Source organism: Phascolarctos cinereus, unplaced genomic scaffold (assembly GCF_003287225.1).
Source record: "Phascolarctos cinereus isolate Bilbo 61053 unplaced genomic scaffold, phaCin_HiC Scaffold_1;HRSCAF=81, whole genome shotgun sequence".
In the NCBI taxonomy this organism is placed as follows: domain Eukaryota; kingdom Metazoa; phylum Chordata; class Mammalia; order Diprotodontia; family Phascolarctidae; genus Phascolarctos; species Phascolarctos cinereus.
The window spans coordinates 141,563,107-141,585,489 of NW_027555514.1; the positions used below are offsets into that span (position 1 = coordinate 141,563,107).

Below are 22,383 nucleotides of genomic sequence, written 5' to 3' on the forward strand. Positions count from 1 at the left end.
TTATGGGGTTTTTAGAGAGAGAATTTTAATTTGCAGTAGAAGCTGAGTAGAAGTTTGGGTGGGGTGCAGTCAAAAAAAGGAGGAGGAAAATTTTACTAAATTACCTCCATGTAGGGTCACAAGGTTTTGGAACATTTCATTTTTTTCTTCAAACATGTTCAGTACATCCCATATCATATGAAGTTATATCAATTAACCATCTTACATTTTCTTCCTGGTCTCATGAATAAATATTATCTTACCCCAGTCCCCCAGCCCCATTATTAAATTTCTAAGCCATAACTTGGAAAATGCCATAAGTGTTCCCCACAAGCCGAATGGTGGATTTAGCTCCTGAAGGCTCTGCATACCTATTTTGTCTCCGGTTGAAATGCAACCATATGGCTGTAGGCACAAGTCCAAAGACTCTGCTTCCCAAATAGATCCCATAATTCGAAGAATCTAGACATGAAAACACAGTGTGTTATACAATATCTGCTTATTTGTGTTGTTTGACTTTCCCTTTTTAAAAAAAAATCACATTATTTAACTTGATGTATGACAGGAAAAACATGGTAACCTGCTGCATTGTATTTATGGTCAAATCTTTCTAAATTATTCACCACCAAGAATATAATTTGGTAGAGATCTGAAATAAGCCTTGGGGAAGAGGCTGGCTGAAGTCCTGTATGTTATTTTTGAAAGTCCTGGAACTTATTCATCTTTTCTCCATGTAAAATATCCTCTCCTAGTTCTGTCCAATCCTTAGGAAGTGGTAACAACACTGTTAAAAACAAACAAACAATGATCGCTATTTAATTCTAAAGAGTAAGACACTAGCACTCTGGATAACCAAAGAAACTAACAGTCTTTCATTGTTATTAGGACCCATGATTTTTTTTTTTTTGGTCTAGGGCAGTGGTTCTCAGACTTTTTGGTCTCAGGACTCCTTTATACTCTTAAAAAATTATTGAAGATTCCCCAAAGAAGTTTTGTTTATGTGGGTTATATCTATCAATATTTACAGTATTAGAAATTAAAACATTTTAATATTATTATGAGAATAGTTTTAACCCCTTAAGCTCCCTGAAAGGATTTTGCGGACCCCCAGAATTCCAGGACTACATTTTGAGAACTTCTGGTCTACAGAACTATTCACTGGGAAACCCTCTCTACCAGTGTAGATTGGCAATTAATAATTTTGGAAGGTTTTTTAGACACTGAGAGATTAGGTGATTTTGCTGTACTATGAATCAGAGGTTGAAGCTCTCTCCCTCTCCAATTTACTAAGCTGTATACCAACAGCATACATTGGATAAATGTATACTTCATTCCTTTTTGATCTTAATTTTAAAAAACAACTGGAGTAATAATAACAACCACGTGTTTTTTGTCACTCTTCAAAGGGTTCAAAAGATTCTTTTATTTAGATTTAATAAATCTTCAAAAGTTTGAGGGGAATGTTCATTTAAACAGAAATGTTTAGGATAATTCTCATGATATCTTTCAAAAATAAATAACATCTTGTGACCACTTCACTGACTAATTATCTTCCTTATTATTCTTCCATTTCCTCTTTCACCTGCCTACTTAATCATCTCCAACCTATGTCTCTACTCACCCATTTTCTCTCTTTCATTTGTCAGCCCACTGACTTTTTAAAAGCTTCTCATTTCTACCCATGCTCTGTGTGTGTGTGTGTGTGTGTGTGTGTGTGTGTGTGTGTGAGTGTGTGTGTAAAAAGAGAAATATCAATAGTGGGAGAGAAACTGTAGGTGTACATGTACATGAACATAGAAGAATGTGGAGTAGCTATATGGTTGAGGGTGGGAGTTAAGAGTAATGCATGTATGTTTAAACTATATCTCCGTGCTTTGAGAACTAGGTGAATTGGTACAGGGGTGTGGAGAGGTTGATATGATTCATTATTCAGGAATCCTAGTTGAGAACTAACCTCTAGTATGAATAAAAGTAAGTCCCTTACTGAACTGCATCCTGAGAAAGTTATGGGCCTCATGGCATAGTTTACAAGGCAATACCAATGTGAAAACTCACCAATACTCAATTACTGAGTCATGGCCTGTACTTTAACTCTGCTAATCTTAGAGCCTCCCCCCCAACAATAAATGTAAAATAACAAAACAAAAGATCAATAATTTAAATATTAGCTTACTTGTAAAATAAGCATGTCTTGACGCAAATCATCTCCGTGTTTGAAGATAATTCCTATAGTTTCATTGGATAGGGCTGTGGGATCAGCACATTTAAATTCAAGCCATAAGGGCTTCTTCTTGGATGCCATTACTTTACACTTTTCAATCTGTAAGGAAGAGTTCATATGTTTTCTATGCACAGAATGGACACATGGAATATAGACACAATGTGTGGTCTCTCTATACCTTTTTTTTCTTTTTAAAGACAATCTCTATAAACATCAATGCTATATTTGCAGGGTTTTGGTCACTTTCAAATAGAACTCTTGAAGAAAGACTGTATTTGAGAAATGATAGAGATAACTGATATCTAATTAGTACTTTTAAGTTTTACATAGGTAAGAAAGAAGGGTACAAACATTTATTAAGAACCTGCTATGCGTCAGACACTATGATAAGCACTATCTCCTTTGATTCTCACAACAGCCCTGGGAGGTAGGGGCTATTATGATGCCCATTTTACAGCTGAAGAAACTGAGGCAAAAAGAGGATTTGACTTGCTCAAGATCACATGGCTAATAAGTGTCTGAATCCAGATTTGAACTCAGGTGTTTCTGATTCCAGGCCCACTGCACCACCCAGCCGATCACTAGCTCCTCACAATGACCCTGTGATATAGGTAGTACAGATATTTTTCTCATTTTACATATGAAGACGCTGAGGCTCATAGCTTGATATCCTTACTTTTCTTTAAGACTCAGCTCAAACATCAGACTTTCCTTTCCTAGTGTCCCAAGCTAATATTGCTTTTCTCTCTAAGGTTATTTTCCATCGGTTTTGTACATGTCTTGTAAGTCGCTATTGATGTGCTTGGTGTCTCCCATAAAAGGATGCAAGCTCCTTCAGGGCAGGGACTGTTTTTGCTTAGCTCCATCCTTGGCACATAATGAGTGCTTAATAAACACTTGTTACTTGCTTGCTTAAGAATTTGTCCTTGCTCACACAGCTAATGGGATTCAAATGCAGGTCTCTCTAGATTCCAGTAGATTCTTTCTATTACACCACACTACCTTTATAACAGATTAACAAGGACAGCAAACAGGTAAATCAAGAGAAACTCGAACCTCTTCACATTAAAGTTTTATAGTTAAATCTCATTAATTTGGACTAAGCATTCAGAATTTGTGATAATTAGTAGGGACACTGGCCTGAGATTTTCTTTTGTATTAGCAATTGAAATGAAGGGGCACTTATTTTGCAAATGAATAATGAAGTCCCCTTCAACAATCAAATTGTTTTCAAGCACTAAACAAAACCACTTTGGTAGTCCCTTAATTCCATATTTCTTGCTTAAAAGGGAAAAGTATGCACTCATCTAATTTCCATTCTCATCTTACCTTGTTCAAATCATTTATCTACACTGATAACTCATCATACACTGAATTTGACTCTATGATTTTTATTGTGCCCTAATTACCTTGGTATATTAGCACAGAGTGGAAAAAATATGAATGTTTGTGAAATAATATGATGAAATTTAAAAATGGAATGTTTACTTCCAATCTTTCTAATGATTTTTCCACTCCATTTTTTTCCTTTTCTTAAAATGTCTTTTTCCTCCTTCCCCCAATAAGTTGAGGACATTCATGGCTCTGGACTAGGCCAGTTGCTTTTGTTTCTCATTCACACTTCCTAAAGGATCTCACATGCTGCTACTGCATTCTTTATCTACCGTCTTTATACTGATGATTCCTAGCATCCAACACTTTGTTTTGTCCACTGATATTTTGTCTCAACATCTGGCTGTAAGTTTCCAAGGGATCCTAAGGTCTTTCTGCTAGAGGCTGATGGAGATGACTGGGATTCTTATAGATTTCACAGAGGGTCTTCAAGACTCTCTTGATTTCCCACTTCTATAGGTACAAGAAAGGAGTTCTTCACTTTGCTTCACTATGGCTCAGAAAGGATATAGAGACAAAACTGCCATATTCATGGAGAGTCTACTCCAGCATGAAAACAACCCCCTTAGAAGATACATTTGTCCATGAAAAAAGCAGCTCCTTATTCCTGACAGATTCCTGACCATATAGCTTATCTGTCACTGTTAGATGCCCTCCACACAGTCCCTGCTTCCTCTGCAAAGAATTCCTCAGTTAGCTATGACTTTCTATATTCTCCTTCTGGCATTCAAATAGCTACCTATTGTTGTGACTGAGGTTGTCTGATTTTTAATAAAGGTTAAATTATTATTAATTATTATTGCTACCAGTAAACATAACAACAATGACAAAATAAATATTTTTGTGCTTGGCTTGATTATATTTAACATGTCTATCAACAACTTGGATAAAGGCATAGATGGAATGCTTATCAAATCTGCAGAGGACTAAAAGCTAGGAAGGATAGCTAAATTCCTGGATAACAGACTCGGGATCCACCAAGATCTTGACAGGTTAGAGCACTGGGGTGAATGTATTGAGATGCAATTCAGTAGTAGGTATAAATGTAAAGTCTTACACACTTTTTGAAAATCAGCATCATAAGTCCAAGACAGATGGGACAGGCTTACATAGTCATTTGTCTGGAAATGACCTGGGGGTTTTAGTAGACTACAAGTTCAATTATGTCAGCAGTGTGTTCCAGCATACAAAAAAGCCAACATGATCTTGGACTGCATTAAGAGAGGCATGGTTTCCAGGAATAAGGAGGACGTCTGCCATGGTGAGAACATATTTGGAATATTGTGTTCAGCTCTGGGCATGCCAGTTTCTTAAGCACAGTGATAAATTGAAGAGTGTCAGGAGAAGAGTAACTAGGATGAGGAAGAGCTTAAGGCCACGTCCTATTCATATGGCATGTTTTCAGACTAGTAGAAGAGAATGGGGTTGTTTAGCCTGGAAAAAAGAAGACTCAGGGGAGGGGAGGGGGACATAATAATTCTTTTCTAGTATTTGAAGGGCTGTCCTGTGGAAGGATTAGACTCATTCCACTTGGACTTAGATGGCAGCACCAGGATGAGTCAGTGAAAAACAACAACAGCAGCAAATATGGGTTTGATGCAAGGGCAAACTTAATCACAGAGCTGTCCAAAATTGAAATAGGTTGCCTTCAGAGATGATGAGTGCTTTCTCCTTGAAGGATTTTAAACAAAACTTGGATGGCTACTTGTCAAACACGTTACAATAGAGATTCCTTGTGGAGATTGGATTGGACCCAATGACCCCTGAGGTCCCTTCTGACTCTACAATTCTATCTTTGTGATACTCAAAAGATTGGGTCTGAGCAAAAGGAGCGCTAATAATTTCAAAGGAAATCTAACTTTTTGTTTTCAACCCATTTTTAATGTTAGTGCCTTACTACATTCAGATGCTATACTGCCTGATAGTGCTGAGACAGCAAATTTAAATTGATATGTGGAATGGCATGTTTTTCTAACTTTTTTCACATAAGGGAGCCATATCTGTAGGAGTTTGCAAAATATATGAAGCTGATTTCTTTTTTCTTTGGTGGGGAAAGATGGGGAGGACCAGACCTATGATTTCACTGGTTTTAGAGAACTCCTTGTGAGGAAACTCCCTCTACCAATGCAGTTCAACACCTGCTCAGCAGCTTAAAGTCTTCCAGAGTTACCTGGGATGCTGAGTGGTCAAGCAACTTGACACACTGTCAGTGTCAGCCAGAATTTCAAATAAGATCTATCTGCTATACCAAGCTAAAGTAACAATACTTTGCTTTTGGCATAAAACAGATTAATAATAATAAGAACTCATTCATATATCACTTTAAGGTTTACAAAACATTTTTCTTACAACAGTTTATAACACAAGGATTCCCTATTCCCACCCCTATTTTATATGGAGTACTGAATGTAGGTGGAGAAAATTACAGAACTGTTCTGATTGGGCCCACTACAAATTTATGCTACACAGCCTTAACTGGGTCCTTATTGTGGTCAGGCAATCCTTTTACACCTCCCTAATCAATTCATCATCCCATTGACCACAGCAGCTTTTCCAACCCTTTTTTTATCCCTCCTCAAACCTCTGATGGCTCCCCATCACCTCACCCTCTCTGCTGAGAACCTCGATGAATATCACACTGAAAAAAGTGAGGCCATTTGCCAAGGGCTGTTTCTTTCCTCTCTTCATCTCACATTACTCAGATATTTTCCCCACTATTTATCTTCTCTTCCACCTTTGTCTCACATGAGGAGATGAGATCTTCTTGCCAAGGTAAACACCTGTACCAGCACAAGTTATCTCATTCAATCTCACATTCTTCAGCAAATTGTCCCCTATAGCATCTCTCATTCTCCTCTTATGACTAAAGTTCTTGAGCACATTACCTATGACCAAAGCTTCTGCTTCCTTTCTTTACTTTCTTATTAAACTTTTGGAGTCTGGTTTCAATAAATATAAATGTAATATCTTACAGAGTTCAAGAATCAATTTCACAAGTATTATATGGGAGAGATATGATTAGGCAATATTTTACCGAAAAAAAGCTATTTAGTGGCCCAAAATTTAAATGGGAGTCATCCATATGCATATGGAAAAGCCAATCTGGTCTCTGGTTGCATTAAGATAGGCATAACAGTGACAAAGATGTTACTACCCGCATGACTATTGGCAAATGACTTCACCTTCCTGAGTTTTGCAATTCTTATCTATAAAGGGAGGCAGTAGGACTAAATAATTAGTACAGTCTCTTGAAGCATTCAATCCTTATGTTCTTCAGGAAAACCATACAAGATAGTTAATACAAGAATTATTATTCCCATTTGACAGATGAGATGAGCTCAAAGGGATTAAGTGACTTCTATTATCACACAGCTATTAAGTAGAGAAGCTGAAATTTAAATCCAGATTTTCTGAAAGAGAGCCCAGTTATCTTCACACTACCCATGTTTGCTGAAGAGCACAAGACCTGTTTAATATCATCATCATTCTCTCAAAGTAGAAAACTGAGAGTGTAGTTTTTATAGCCACAGTTGTTCTCTATTACTATAAATGGTCATTCAAGGATTTGTGATTTCATCAGTGTGGGTACTTCCCTTTCCAATTATATCTCTATGCTTCTGCTCTCTCAGGAGGTCTTCATGAGTTTCTGTGGCTGAAAGAATATATCAGCCAGTGGCCAACTTTCTAGGGATAAGCCTCTGCATTTTTAGCTAGGCTGGTCCTCAGGTGACAGACACAGTCCAGCTAGATCTGTTTTTTTTTTCCCAAGCCTTCCCAAATTGGTTGGAGTTCCTTGCATTCTACTGACCTGGCCTTTAAGAATCCGAGGTCACTTGCATGTCAGGATTAGACTCCAGAGTAAGCCTTCCCTGGAGGAAGATTATAATCTTGCATACGTTTTTAAATTGTATGCACATAAAAAACTGTTACATGATGTTACCTCCATAGTATGCCTGGAGACCAATGCTTCTTATTGGCCAATGATGAAAATATAGATTAAAGGAAGTCAACACCCTCACTGCTTTCTATTCCTTTCCATAGATGAATATCAGTCATCTCAACTGATGGACCTTAACAGGATATAACACAGACAACTTCAAAATGAAAGAATCCAAACTTACCACAAGTGTTCCTGCTCTCAGGCCAGGATCGTAGGGAACTCTAAAGCTTTTTGGAAGATTAGAATTCTGAAGGTTTTCAAGCTTTTGCTTAAGTTGTGAGATAACTGCAGTTGACATATTAGAAATCAACAAGAATTCATCAACATTACCATTGCTCGATATCGTAAAAAAATTTACTAAGCTTACTTTCTGTGCTTTTATCAATGACTTGCGTAAAGGCATAGAACACATGATTATCAGATTTTTAGATGACTCAGAGCTGGGAAGGATGGATGATAGATGCCTAATATACTCAGAAATAAAGGGATCCAAAAAGATGTGGATTGCCTAGAGCACTGGTATTAATCTATTAACATGAAATTCAATAGGGATAAACGTAAAGTAATATACTTTGGTTCAAAAAAGTCAGCTTCAAAAATACAAGGTGGTGGAAGCATGACTGAAAAATAGGAAAAAAAAGATCTGATCTTGAAGGAGACAAAGGAGAAGAAAAAGCAAAAAGATGCAGGAATTTGCTTTTAGGTGGGGGTGGGGGAAAGCACAAAATATTTTTATAGTCAGAGTACACATCCAGGTAAGCACATGCATAGATCTATAGGGATAAAGGACTGAACGTGCAATTTCAACAAGTCAAGTCAACAAGCATTTATTAAGGACTTATGCTGGGCCAGGCACCATATTAAACACTGTGAATGCAAAGAAAGACAAAAATATGGTCTCTATCCTCAAGGAACTCACAGTTTAATAGCTCTATACCACATTTCATTGGTATAGAGAACTCCCAGATGAAAAGGAAATTCTCTTTACCCATTTATGTTGGCACCTTCTCTGAAATGTATAGTTTTTCTTTTTTCTTTTTGGTTAGGCAATGGGGTTAAATGACTTGCCCAGCGTCACACAGCTAGTAAGTGTTATGTGTCTGAGGTCGGATCTGAACTCAGGTCCTTCTGAATCCAGGGCAGGTGCTCTATCCACTGCACCACCTAGCTGCCCCTGAAACATATAGTTTTTTTTAAGAATTATTTTCTAAGGCATTCAGAGGTAGAGTGCTGCACTAAGAATTGCCCAGGATTGCCCAACTAGTATGCGCCAGGATGGAGCTTGAACCCAGGTCTTCATGGCTCCAAAGCCAGCTCTCTACTAAACCCCCTGCCTCTAGCCACAAACATCCACATACAGATTAAATTACAATGAAGGAAGAAGGCTAAAAGGTGACTACTGCAGCTTTTTTTCTGCTTTGTGGTTGAGAGGTGGGAGTAGGTGGAAGGTAGGGGATAAGGTAGTGGAGGGGAGTAAGAACTGATAGGAAAACAGATAGGACTATCAAATGCAAACTTGGATGGGTGCTATAAACGCTTTAAAAAAGAGGAAATTGTGGTGGGTGGACTTCCAATTGCTGAAGAGTTGCTGTTGTTTGCTTTTAGCACTTAAAGAAATCAATCCAAAGTCAGTGCCTGAAGATCAGCTAGATGAGAAGTCGTTGTAAATTGGATTAACGCTCCCCAGCCATTAAATAATGTTTGACCAAAATAAGAATGAGAGTAAGGGTGGGTACCTTTCCTTCTTTTGGGGAGGAGAGGCTATTACAAATATATTCATCAAGAATCAAAGAATGAATCTGGAAGTTCTGAATACATAGAACTAGTGTATGAAACTGAAGACCAAGAAAAATTCTCAAACTTTTACTTAAAAAAAAAGACTGAAAATTGGACTGTGGGGGAGGGAAAATAAATACCTGTTTCAGTATAGGAAGGGAAATGTGAAAAACTAAGAAATAACGTGAGTCCACTTTGCCTGCAGTTGCTCTTTTAAGGATTATGTTTTAATTATTATGTTTGTAGCACATTTTTGAAAGCCATTTCATAGATATTTGAAATAATTTTGCTTTTTCTTTCCCCGCCTCTATGCAGATAGAATCTGGAAAAGACTTTTTTTTTTCTCTTAGCTGTGTTAGGAAGAAGAGCTACACTTTTCAGAATGAGGAGGTGACAGAGGATACATCTTGGGACACTTGAGAAGAGACACAAAAGTGTAGAAACTGTACCTTGGGAAGTGACATCATACTTTTCAGCAGACAGTGACTTAATATCAATAGTGACTTTTTGTAGCATCCTGATTACTTGAACCTGTTTTGTGAAATCCTCTAACATGGCCATGCCGCAGCCCCTCAAATAGGCTTCAAGGATCACTGCAAACCGTTGCTGGTAGTGCCTGGACTGAGCAATTTCACTTCTCAGAAACCAAAACAAGAAGTGACCGATTCTTTTATTCTGAGAATGGGGGAAAAATTGAAGACGGTTAATATGAATGACATTTAGGGTCTGACAGTAAATGAAAGAGATAAGGATTAGGGTCTCATCTGTATGAGGAACTCCCTGGTGATGAAATTCCCTCTACCAATGTAGCTCATCACATTCTCTGCAATTTATAATCTAAGAGCACTGAGGGGGAATGATTTGCCCATGGCCACAAACTAGTCTATGTGACCTATACACAGGTATCTCTAGCTTCGAGGAAGGCTGTAGTAGATACTGCTAAAATAGTAGTGTACTAGACCACGCCGCCTTGGTTAAAGGAAAGACAGTCCTTTTAAAAAGTCCTTGCTGTTATCACAACAAGAATACTTACTCTCAAACCACGTTTCAGCAGAAATCTGGCAAGAGCACTGTCATGGTATGGTTCAAATTTCACAGCCTAAAGACAAAACACATTTATGTATTTATGCAGGATATATAAAGACATGTGTCAGTGTACCCAACCATACAGTTTCCTTCACCTCTTGTTAAGGGGTGATTAAAAACCAAAAGGAGGCCTGGGCTTCTACAAGCCAGGACAAACAGCAAAGACTTCATCATGCATCTCTAGCAAGTGCTAATATTCCCAGAAGTACCAAATGTGGTCATTTTTCTTTTTCTTTTAGGGTCACTACAATTTGCTCCAATCGGGGCTGTAAGGATTCCAGGTGACTGAGTGATGAAGGCAGAACTGGGCTCATTGTTGGCCTTGCAAGAGGAACAGAAAGGTGAGGTGGGGGGTTGGAATTGGGAAGATACTGCCTACTATGGATGCTCAGGGTGACCCTCTTCCCCAGGTCTAGTGCTTGACCATCCCACAAGTGTGGGGGACACACTTAGGGGAAAAGGTGCTGTACCTTTTAGGTGTTTTCCCTCTGAAGTCTATCTGTCCCTGTTCTCCACTCCAGGCAGGCAAGGGAGCGAGCACTCTCTAAGGCCCACCAAAAAGCTAAGCTCGTGGACTTCACCTTCAAGCAAGAAGAAAGCTCAACTGTCTGCTTCTGCTGCGCCTTCAACTTATTTCAAGCCATTCTCTGTCTACTCTCACTTCACTTCCTCCTTGGGGATGTGGGGTGTGGATGTGAACACTATGTGGCCACAGTTAGGTCCAGGGAGCATGGGTAAGGAGCTAAAACATTTTGATTATTTCCCCGCTGTCTCAGGCTCTACTAGAGACCAAGAACGGATTTACTGAGGGAAGAAACTTCCTTACTTTTTTTTACTTTCATCTTTAGTGCCCAGAAAACTGCCAGGAGCAAAGAAAGTGATCAATAAATGTGTGTTGATAGATTAATAAAGATATGGGAAGAGATCAAAGTTCAATGCTGTCTCATCTTTCTATGTTTTTGCTCATTCTGATGTGTATGCCTGGAATCTTACGCATCCTTTAAATGTCAGGTTAAATTCTACTTCCCCCACAAAGTCTTCTCAGATCCTCAAAGTCAGTAATGATCTTTTGTTCCTTAGACTTCATACGCAACTTTCTTAAACTATATTATCCATCTATCTATCTGGATGTGTATCACAATTATTTCTGTATAGATTGCATAATCTTAATAACCTGGAAGCTCCATGGACACAGGGACCTCAGAAAGCTGCCATTATGGAGGGTTTTTTTTTGTTTGTTTGTTTTGGGCTAGGCAATGAGGTTAAGTGACTTGCCCAAGGTCACACAACTAGTAAGTGTTAAGTGTCTGAGGCTGGATTTGAATTCAGGTCCTCCTGACTCCAGGGCCAGCGCTCTATCAACTGTGCCACCTAGCTGCACCCCACTATGGAATTTTAAAGGACACTAGCGTCAACAAGACTTGACAACAGATTGTATAAGAGGGGAGCAGGCATGTGAGAAAGGGCTGAGGAAATCTCCCCTTCTAAGGGGAGTCCACCTTCCAGACATTGGTGTTATGACTGCAGCTCACCAGAGAGGGAGGAGAAATATATTGATTATTTACGGGCTATTGTGAGTCCTCCGTGTTTCTGGGCTTCTCTGAGTCCTCAGCATTTTCTATGGGAAGAATCAAGGTTATCCTGTGGAAGACTATCAGACAAAGAAGGAGAGAAGGAACAGGGGAGGAGAGAAGACAGGACAGGAGAGGACTTCGAGTCTTGGCTCATAGACATAATTTTTATATAACTCTGGACAAGTCACTTGACTTCTCTAAAGTTTCAGGCATCTCAGCACAACTACTTCACAGGGTTGTTGTGAGAAACGGATTTTGTAACTCTTACATATGAACTATGGAGATATTCCATATTCTAAAGGAGAAGACAAAAAAAGTAGAGAAATTATATTTTGCTCTATAGAGAATAGAATCAAAGAATTTTAGAGCTAAAGGAGACCTGATATCATCCAATCTGTCCCATCTTATTTTAAAAATGAGAGAAATAAGGCACTAAGAGTTGATGTAAATGGGCTGTGGTCAGGCAGCTGGCTTATTACCAGAAGAGCTGGTAATAGCACCTGGGTCTACTGACCTCAAGCGAGTCCTACACCATGCCAAACAAGTTTCTCCCCCAACAATGAAGAGCTGGTTTGACAAAGAGGATTATTGTCTCTTATGATTGAGAGGCAATGTGAGATACTAAAGTATTAGACATGAAATTAGGAGACCTGTGTTCAAATCCCTTCTCATACACTTATTAGCTGTGTGATCATGGGTGTCACTTCACATCTCAAAACCTTGGTTTCCCCATCTGTAAAATGGGGATAACACCTGTACTACCTACCTCAAATCCTATAGTATAATGATACTTCTTCACAATGACCCTTTGAGAAAGGCATTTTACAGAATTTAAAACACTGTATAAACATGAGTTATCACTGATTTAAAAGGCAGAAGAGAAAGTACAGGAAAAAGAAAACATAAATGTGGCTAGAAGACCTGAAAAAGGGTGAGAGATACCTGGATTTGGTTAGAAGAGAGTAGAAGACATAGAACAATCCGCCAAAGTTGATAAGTATTATAATGTGTGCATAGACGTAAACACACATATATGTGCATATATATCAATCAGATGTAGTCAGAGAATCAAAGAAATTTAATAATAATAATCACAAAACAATAACAATAACATAATTTTTAGTGTTTTAAGGTTTGCAAAAAACTTACATTACTTATTTGATCCTCACAAAAACTGTATGTTATAATTGTTATTGTGATCCTCATTTTGCAGATGAGGAAGTGGCAGCTTATGGAGATTAAGGGACTTGTCCAATGTTACACGTCTAGTAAGTGTCTGAGGCCCCATGTCCAGTGCCACCTTGTTGCATCAACATATTGTTAATTTGTAATCTCTTCAAGTGTTTCTCCATAAATATCCTTAGATTATTCAATCCTTCTATGCGGCAGAAGTCCATAAGTAGGCACCAACTATATGGTTGGGTTTCTGGTGCAATTTTTTCCTTTCACATTGCAAATGACTAAAAGTGGTTTATTAACCACATTTCTGTTATGCCAAAGTTTCTTCAAAACAAAACAACAAAAAACCAACCTTTTCATAGGTGTGGTCAAACACATGCAAATTTAACTGCAGTGAAGTTGCCGGCTCTGAGAATGTATTAAGCCACTCATTCCAAAAGTAAATGAATATATTCATTCCAGTATTTAAAAAAAGTTCTTGGTTGAATATGAGAGTTGATACTTCATTTTAGTAAAGTCAATATGTAAAACTCAACTTGGAGTGGGTTTTATTTAGGCAGCAGGAGTTTAAACACCTCTGAAAACATAGCACAGCACCTTAAAAATGATTGAAGTCTACTCGTGCACTACTGGTGGAGTTGTGAACTGATCCAACCATTCTGGAGAGCAATTTGGAGCTATGCCCAAAGGGCCATAAAACTGTGCATACCCTTTGATCTAGCAGTATCACTGCTAGGTCTATATCCTAAAGACATCCAAAAAAATAAAAGAGAAAAGGACCTGTTTCTACAAAAATATTTATAGCAGGCTAAGAACTGGAAATCAAAGGGATGCCCACCAATTGGGGAAAGGCTATAAACAAGGGTGGTATATAATTGCTATGAAATATTATTGTGCTATAAGAAATGACAAGCAGGATGATTTCAGAAAAGCTTGGAAAGACTCACACGAACTGATGCATAGTAAAGTGAACAGAACCAGAGCATGTACACAGTAACAGCAATATTGTTCAACGAAGAACTGTGAATGACTTAGCTATTCTCAGCAATACAATAATTCAAGACAATCCCAAAAGACTAATGATGAAGCGTACTATTCACCTCCAGAGAAAGTACTGATATTGATTGAATACAGACTGAAATACGCTACTTTTCAATTTTTTCTTTAATTTTTTCCTTATATTTGAGTCTTCTTGTACAAAATGACTAATATTGAAATTTTTTTACATAATTGCATATGTATAACCTATATCTGATTGTTTACTGTCTCAGGGAAGGGGGGAAAGAAGGAGGGATAGAATTTGGAGCTCAAAACTTTAAATAAAAATGTTTAAAAATTGGGGAAAATGGTCAAGGTCATGTTTAAATTATGCCTGCTAATTTGAATGTCAACATCATTATTTCTTGATTTCTTTCATTCCAAGCAGGCAAAATTGAAATAAAAGTACATTCCTCATTCTGCAAAGTTTATTCACAAAAGAGCTAAAGAGAAGCAATGCAGTTAGGCCCTTGGTGTGGAACAGAACTGACACAAATTTAGAGCTCAGACAATTCTGTACAGGGCAACAAAATGAGAAGGTATTTTTTGTTGTGTTTTCTTTTTTTCTAAACTTCTTTAATACTCTGACAATTAATTGAATATTGAATGGAGGGAAGTAAAAACTAACTTCGGATGCTTTTAGATGACACATAAAGAGGTTCAACAGAAATGGTTTTTAAGAGTTAATGCAAAGATAGAAATTTAATAGCTAAGGGTAAGGACCCCTTGATTATTGGCAGAGTAATGTGATAGAAAAAACACTAGACCTGGAGCTAGAAGACTTTCCTCTGACATTTACCAGGTGTGTGATAGGGCAAGGCATTTAACTTCTTACCTGTTAAATGGGGATAATAATACTTATAACGCCTACCTCAGAGGAGCACTTTCTAAATCCTAAAGTACAATTCAAATATGAGCTGTTGTTATTATGCTTGTCTGGAAACTTTAGGGACAACCTGTAAAAATGGATGATTTGGTAACTCATTGCCTAACACATCGATTAAAGAGCATAATTTCTACATTAGTCCTTCCATTTCCTCCCTAATAAGTACTTTGCCAAGAAAGACAGCATAGTGGAAAGATGAATGCATTAGGAAGGGGGTAGAATTGAGTTCAAATTCCTCCTCTGCCACTGACCAAGTTATGTCAACTAGGGCCGGTCACTTAAGCTCTCTAGGCCTCAGCTGCCACATCTTTGAAAGGGGGATGAGAATGGCATACTTGCCTGTGAGCAGAGGGCTAGCTCAAATGAACTCCTGAAGCCTGACCTTGGGCAATTCACTCCATGTCTTTTAGTCTTACTTTTCTCACCTGTAAAATAAGGGATTTGGACTAGATGATCTCTAAAGCTTCATCCAGGTCTAAAATTTTGTATGCCTATGAGTCTCTTCTGGCTATGTGATATGATATCGTAAACATCAAAAACTGGCATAGACACTTTGTGTTTGAGATGAATGCCATCAAATGGCAAGTATATTTTTCATCTCTTCATCTCACTTTCCAAGCAACATGGCTCCCCTCACTACTTCTCCAGCCCTGAATAGTTATTGGTATTGATCTGAGTAAAGCATTTATTTAGAATCATAGACAGAGAATATCAGAATTGAAAGAGACTCTTGAAATCAATTCTACATTTTATATATAAGGAAACTGAGGCACCAAGAAGTCATGTGACTTGCTCACAGTCATACAGCTGGTAAATATTAGACTAGGATCTGAATGCAAGCCTCTGGTTTTTAGCCTAATGGTCTTTTCCACTACCCCACAAAATCTCCTAGATATTTTCTGTGAGGCAATTGGGGTTAAGTGACTTGCCCTGGGTCACACAGCTAGTGTCTGAAACTGGATTTGAACTCAGGTCCTCCTGACTCCAGGACTGGTGCTCTATCCACTCCACACTCTAGCTGACCATCCCCTAAATCTTAATAAGTACCCTTACATATCTCTGGCAGAACTTATTCCCCATTAAAGTCTAAGACATTACTAATGTAAGGTAACAGAGAAGCATTTAATGTGGATTTTACAGGTAAGAAAACTGAGCTAAAATTAAATAGCTAGATGGAAGAACCAGAAGAAGAGCAGCTCTTGTATTCTGTCTCTATATCACACTGATATTCTGGATGAATAAGAGCTAAGTATTACCATCAATCAAATTCCCCTAGAATGTAATGGCCTCATATAGACTATAATAATAATGATAATAATAATAATAATAATAATAATGGTAACTCACATTTACATAGCAATGTACAGTTTATAAAGTCATTGTTTCTTAATCCTCACATAAATTCACTCCATAGTGTCTTGGGCATCAAGAGACAGAATAACTTCTTATTTGGTGAGTTGGCTTCACTATGATCACAGTGTGCACGGCGGACAGAATAATGGATTTTGAGCCAAGAACTTGGGTTTGAATCCTGACTCTGCCACTGGTAACCTGTGTGACTTTAGACAAATCACTTAACTTCTCTGGGACTCAGTTGTTCATCTATAGAATGGTGTCTGAAGTCCCTTTTAACTCTAAATCTGTGATTTCATGATATCAAACTACTCTGTAGTTCAATCTGATTGCTTTTCTTTTTTAATGACATTTATTTCACACATTTAAAAACATTTTTCTGAGAGGAGCTCCATAGGCTTCCCCAGGTTGTCAAAGGGATCCAGGGCATAAAAAAAGATTAAGAATTTCTGATCTGCTCCAACCTCCTCATTTTGCACATGAATAAATTAAGGCACAGAAAAGTCAAGGGTCTGGTTCTAGGTCGTACAATAAGTTCTTTGCAGAATCAAAACTTGTACCTGTCTTTTCCACAACACCAGGCTACTTCCCTCCCAATAGTGAAACACTAAACAACAGGCGTTTTCATAACCAAAGAATGAGGGGCCTGTGTACATGCAAATAAAAGTTCTCGAGACTTTGTTCCCTTTAATAACTCAAGCATATTTTACCTGAACTAGTTGCAGCAGGTAATGCAAGACATCATCATCCTCCAAGCTTTCTAGCTTTTGCACTGCAATGGCTCTTACATTTTCATCTGAAAAGTTACAGTCCAGGAGCTGCATTGTTAACCCAACATCCAAATCACTTCGATCCCAAGCTTCCCTTCTGGCTAACAACTGATATGTTTTGGCCACAATCTCTTGTTGTCCCCATTTCACGGAGCTAAACAGCTTAGGATACGCTTTGGGGTGCTTAAGGCTTTCATACCTAAAATGCCATAGTAATTCTTTGTCCTTTGCAGTGAGTGGGTTAAGTGGGTCAGTGGCTATGATCTCTTCCAGCTGTTTTCGAAGCTGATTGGGCATCTCTCCCCTTACCCTGTCCCCTTCTGGGTCAGGGGTGGGCCTGTGCTTGGGCAAGGCTATTGGGTGGCAATAATTGTCCAGAAGGATGGAGATTGACATAGAATTATCCTTATCAGGGTTGGTTGCTGAGGTAAGCTTATCAGCATTGATGCTCCCTTGGTCCTCTCCCTTCCCTGATATCTTCCACATATGCAGGACATATTCTCCATGCCTCAGGAGAAATCGGTGGTCTATAAGCAGTAGGTTCACATAATAGAGTAACTGAGTTTTGCCTTTGGCTTCGAAGCCAGAACTCTCATGAGATCCAGCGGCCTTGGAAGACTGGGCTGGGGCTTTCCCACAGTAAATCTGAAGGTTCAGTAAAGCCCCTTTGGGCAAGTCCTTGATTTTGATATCAAACTCAAGCCACACATTCCAGAGCACCTCCTCTGTGAAAGGTTTAGAGGTGGTACGCCTTTGGCAAAGGACCTGCTGCCCATGTTGGATGTTTGCTTCCACAAAGACCGTGAGCTCGGTGTTCCGTGGGAGCACAGGGATGTCAATGCCCCTGATCTTGACCCTGAACCTCCGGTCACAATCCCACAGGGAAACAGTAAACACTTTCTCATGATTCTTGCCATTTATTGTCAGCTGCTCATGGTAGCCTGTGACTCCTGTGCAGTCATCTACAAGTGGCCACTCTTCCTTCCTCACCTCATCCTGCCCTGGGTCAGGAGGACTATCCAGTACAAGGTGAATCTCTTCCCCGTTCTTGAGGCAATGCCTGATCCACTGGAAATTCTTGATAGGCGTTTCACCTACAATGTACTCATCCCGGCCACAGACTCGAAGCACAAAATCCAGCTCACTTTGACTTTCAGGGATGTCCATCAGAGACTTCTTCTTAGCCATCTTGGTGAAGAAGCTCTGCAAGATTGTACCCGGGGTGTCATCTGCTGAGACCTTGATCGTCTGACTCGTGGTGCCTCGGTGGATGACGATCAAAATGCAATTATTGACAATCTTTTTTGACAGGTAGGTGGGGAGTGGCTTGGAAGTCACCCAAGGATGCATGGCATAGAGTTTGGGGTCTCGGACGGCTACCTCCTTAATCCGTGGGGTGACAAGCCGGCGCCGGGTGAATTCCAACTCATCATCATGCACATTGCTCATGTTAGTAACATCATAGCCAATCAGATCATTCAGCTGTTGCTGGAACTCCCGCGTTTCCTCGGTGGGTAGCTGCCTCTGGACCACACGGATCTGGCCCATGTTCTTGTGGAGGGCTTTCCAATACTTCACACAGTCCAATGTCTGTATCAACTGGTACTTGTCATAGATCTCATACCACTGTCCCTTTTTCTGGTATAGCAGGAGAAACTGCTCTGGGGAGGACTGGTGATAGAATTCCATGGCCATGCTAGTCTCCATGGCCTGCATCCAGACCTGTGCTTTCATCTGTTCCACATTGCAACTTCCAGCTGCTTCCAGGATCACCGTTTCTGAGACTTTGGTGTTCTGGTGGCTGGTAGGCAGGACAAATTCTATAGGAATGAGTTCCATTGAAGATGAGCTGATGCCAGCACTTTGTGGCTTCATTCTCCTCCTCCTTCCCCTGTTGTCTTCTCTCAGAACCACGGGCTCTTGGTCCTCCAGATCCATGCCTGAGGTGAGCTGTAAGCAGAAGAAGGCAGAGATTTTAATCACAAAATATCACTTTTTTCCCCTTGCCATATACCTATGAAGAGTAGCAACCAAATCCTAGGAAATGTTGTGCATGGAAGGCAAAAGAGGCCCACTAAAGGGCAACAAACACATCTGAAGATCAGCCAAGCATCCAATTCAAGGACTCCGTCCTACAATCCTTCAAGATGAGAGTAGAAGTTAAAATAATCTGCTTTGAAGGCAGGCCATCAACTTATTTCTCATTTCTCCTTGGGACTTAGACACCCTATCTAATCTTGTCAGTATGTTCTCTATTTCCAAACCTTCTATACCTCAACTTAGCTATGCAACCTAACTCACTCTTTGCTGAAATTCTTTTTGTGTTTTGGTCATAATCCTTCTGCCCCTCTTTTCTGGTTAACAAAACCAGTAAAGAAAAAAAATTACTAGCAAAGTAGCAAAAGAACTGGTTTTAAAAAAAAAAGCTGGATCCAGCAGATAAATAAACAAATTAAATACTTATGTTGTAGTGGAAAGGGCATTGACTCTGGAGTTGGAAGACCTGGTTCAAATCCCACCTCTGACAGTTAGTACCTGTATGACCTTAGATAAGTTATTTAATATCTTGGGGTCACAGTTTCTTTTTTTAATGAAGAGTTTAGACTAGATATTCTCTGAGATCCCTTCCACCTCCATATCTTCCTATTTCTAAACAATCTAATTATATCCAACTGAAACATCTGTGACATTAGTATATGAACAATCATTCATGAAATACTTCTCTTTCTTAAATCTATCAGTATTTGGTATTTCATTTTGCTTTGCACAACACAAAAATTAAACAATGATAAATCTGTGCAAAATAACTTTATTTGTGAGCTAATTCATCTAATTAATCTCTGCCACAGTAGAGATATTTTAGGAAAATAAAGAGACCCAACTCAGGTACTACAGTACCTCCTTTGTTAAGTCTTTCCTGCTCATGCCAGCTGAAAGAGATAACTCCATAAACTTCTTTTCACTTTCCTCTAATTTATCCTTTGTACTTACATTCTAGTTGGTATTAGAATTTGATGTATATTTCTTACCTCCTCCACCTCACCAACAGGGAAGTGTCTTTGGAGGCAGAGACTACTGTATTTTCATCTTTGTGTCTCTAGTAACCACGCCCAGGCTTTGAACATAGAAAGTGCTTAATAAATGTTTGTTGAATTCAATTATTTAATTAGAGATTGTAAACCACTTTGTATTAACAATGTAGCATGACTAACACTGCCATTAACTATTTAACATCAACACAGTGCTGGGCAATTACAAACATTAATTATGGAAATAAAAATTGAAGTATAATGTGTTATTATCCTTAAATGATTAATATTGTCAATTCTACCAAAAGAAATAGGCATATCTTATTATTCCTTGTAGATATAATAAAGTATTTCATCATTACAGGCAGGTGAATTTTGAGTATCACGATACCATACCTCATTGCATTATAAATAATTTCCAAATAGTTACTTACAGTTTCTATTTATACTCCCATAAAGCATAATTAAGGGTTACTTCACCGCAACAAACCCAAATTGTTCTTTTTTACAACTGTGTTTTCATTAAAGAGCCCCTTAGAAATTCATGCATCTTAAATCATTCCCCATTTAGTTTTTTGGCATATCACAGAGCAAGTAAAACAGTATAAAACTTGTAGGCTATATCAACACTCACACTGATAAAGAATTTTTTAAAATCCTCTTAACTTTAAGTAAGGGAAAAAAGAGCACCAAATTCTCTTTGATTTCTATGCAACAATCAAATAACAAATTGACTTCTGAAGAAAGCAGGCTGGCCTAAATACTCACAAGTTTTCCTTTAGTCAGTCTTCAAAATGATCTGATGTGTTACTGTCAGTTTTGAGGGGATGAAGTCATGAATGCTTTGTGAATGAAAGGATATACTACCTCTCTCTGAGCTCCTCTGCTCCCATTGAAACATCTCTCTTGCCTCCCCCCCCTCTAGACTATGACCTTTCTAATGCACCTGCTAAACTATTGTCCGAACCTTGCAGATGCTCGAAAAAAAGAGGACAAAATAGATAATGAAACTCAAAAGAAACATTATCTCATGAACTAGTAATGGTTCTTCCTAAAAATACTCTAGATGAGGAGTATAAATATTAAATTAGACATACAAAGGACAAGAAACTGAAAGAAATGTTACCTGTCTACAAAACGCTGCAGCTATGACTGAAGAATCACTTGTTTGGTTTTTAAAGCCAGGGCATTTTTTTCTTATTCAACAAATGTCTTCTGTTTTTCTAGGTCTCTTTTCAAATCCAGATGCAGAGGAAGTGCTGCAGTTACCAGGAAGGAAGTTTTGACCAAGTTGATTATACGTATGATTGCTCATTTTAAAAGTGTCAGAAATGTATTTCCTGTCATAGCCAACAGAGGTAGAAAAAGAGAATGAGAGAGAGAGGGAAGGAAGAAAAGAGGGAGAGTAAGCAAAAAAGATAAAGAGAGATGGAGGGAGAGCAGAGAGAGAGATAAGGAGGGGAAGATGGAGAAAGAGAGCAAAAAAGAGAAAGAGATGGAAGGGGAGAGAGAGAAAACAAAAAGAGAGAGGAAGAGGAGAGAGAGAGAGGGAGGAGATGGAGGGAGGGAAGGGAAAAGGAGGGAGGGGAGAGAGAGAGAGAGAGAGAGAGAGAGAGAGAGAGAGAGAGAGAGAGAGAGAGAGAGAGAGAGAGAAGGAGGTGTTTGAAATTGTTTGTCCTATATATTTTTTAGCTGTGAAAAATGAATTGGCATTATTTATACCCACATAGAACTACAAATATACGAACTACAGATACATGCAAATTTCCCAAGCTAGTTAAATTAGAAAAGTCTAATAGTCACCTTTGTAAGTGTGATAGCCTAATATCATTAAAATTTTTAAAGTACTTAAGTTCAGCACTGCCTTATTAGACCTGTGAGTTCATAGTTCCTACCCTTAATCCTAACTCTGTGTAGAAATTCAAGCACTGGAGGCAAACAGTCACTGGGGATGGTGTGGTCCTAAGGCATGATTGCAAATGTGCATGGTTGAAGTGGACTGGAGACAGAGGTCATGGGAATTTAGGTTGAGGATGCCAAGATATTTGAAGGAGGCACAGGTTGGGGTAGAAAAGACCAGGCCCTCAATTTATTGGGTAAGTTACTATCATCTATGACCTAGACACCCACAGATGACAAAGAGGGTATGGATGAGATGAA

At 38.8% G+C, this 22,383-nt stretch overlaps 1 protein-coding gene across 3 annotated transcripts in view; it reads right to left on the reverse strand.

Moving 5' to 3' along the window:
* The window catches only part of PIK3CG (phosphatidylinositol-4,5-bisphosphate 3-kinase catalytic subunit gamma), a 47,994-nt gene extending 26,498 nt beyond the window's left edge, over nt 1-21,496 (reverse strand). Inside the window, exons 1-7 of one of the 3 annotated variants that reach the window (XM_020984579.2) lie at nt 21,350-21,495; nt 17,135-19,144; nt 10,342-10,407; nt 9,758-9,983; nt 7,714-7,817; nt 2,153-2,299; nt 351-441 (exon numbers count right to left, since the gene is read on the reverse strand). In XM_020984579.2, the coding sequence (XP_020840238.1) occupies nt 351-441; nt 2,153-2,299; nt 7,714-7,817; nt 9,758-9,983; nt 10,342-10,407; nt 17,135-19,132 (2,632 nt within the window). In that variant the 5' untranslated portion in view covers nt 19,133-19,144; nt 21,350-21,495. Of the gene's footprint in view, nt 1-350; nt 442-2,152; nt 2,300-7,713; nt 7,818-9,757; nt 9,984-10,341; nt 10,408-17,134; nt 19,145-20,991; nt 21,250-21,349 lie in introns of those variants that run through there. The other 2 variants (XM_020984580.2, XM_078154402.1) reach the window with 2 other exon arrangements.
* Between the last annotated feature and the right edge of the window lie 887 nt (nt 21,497-22,383).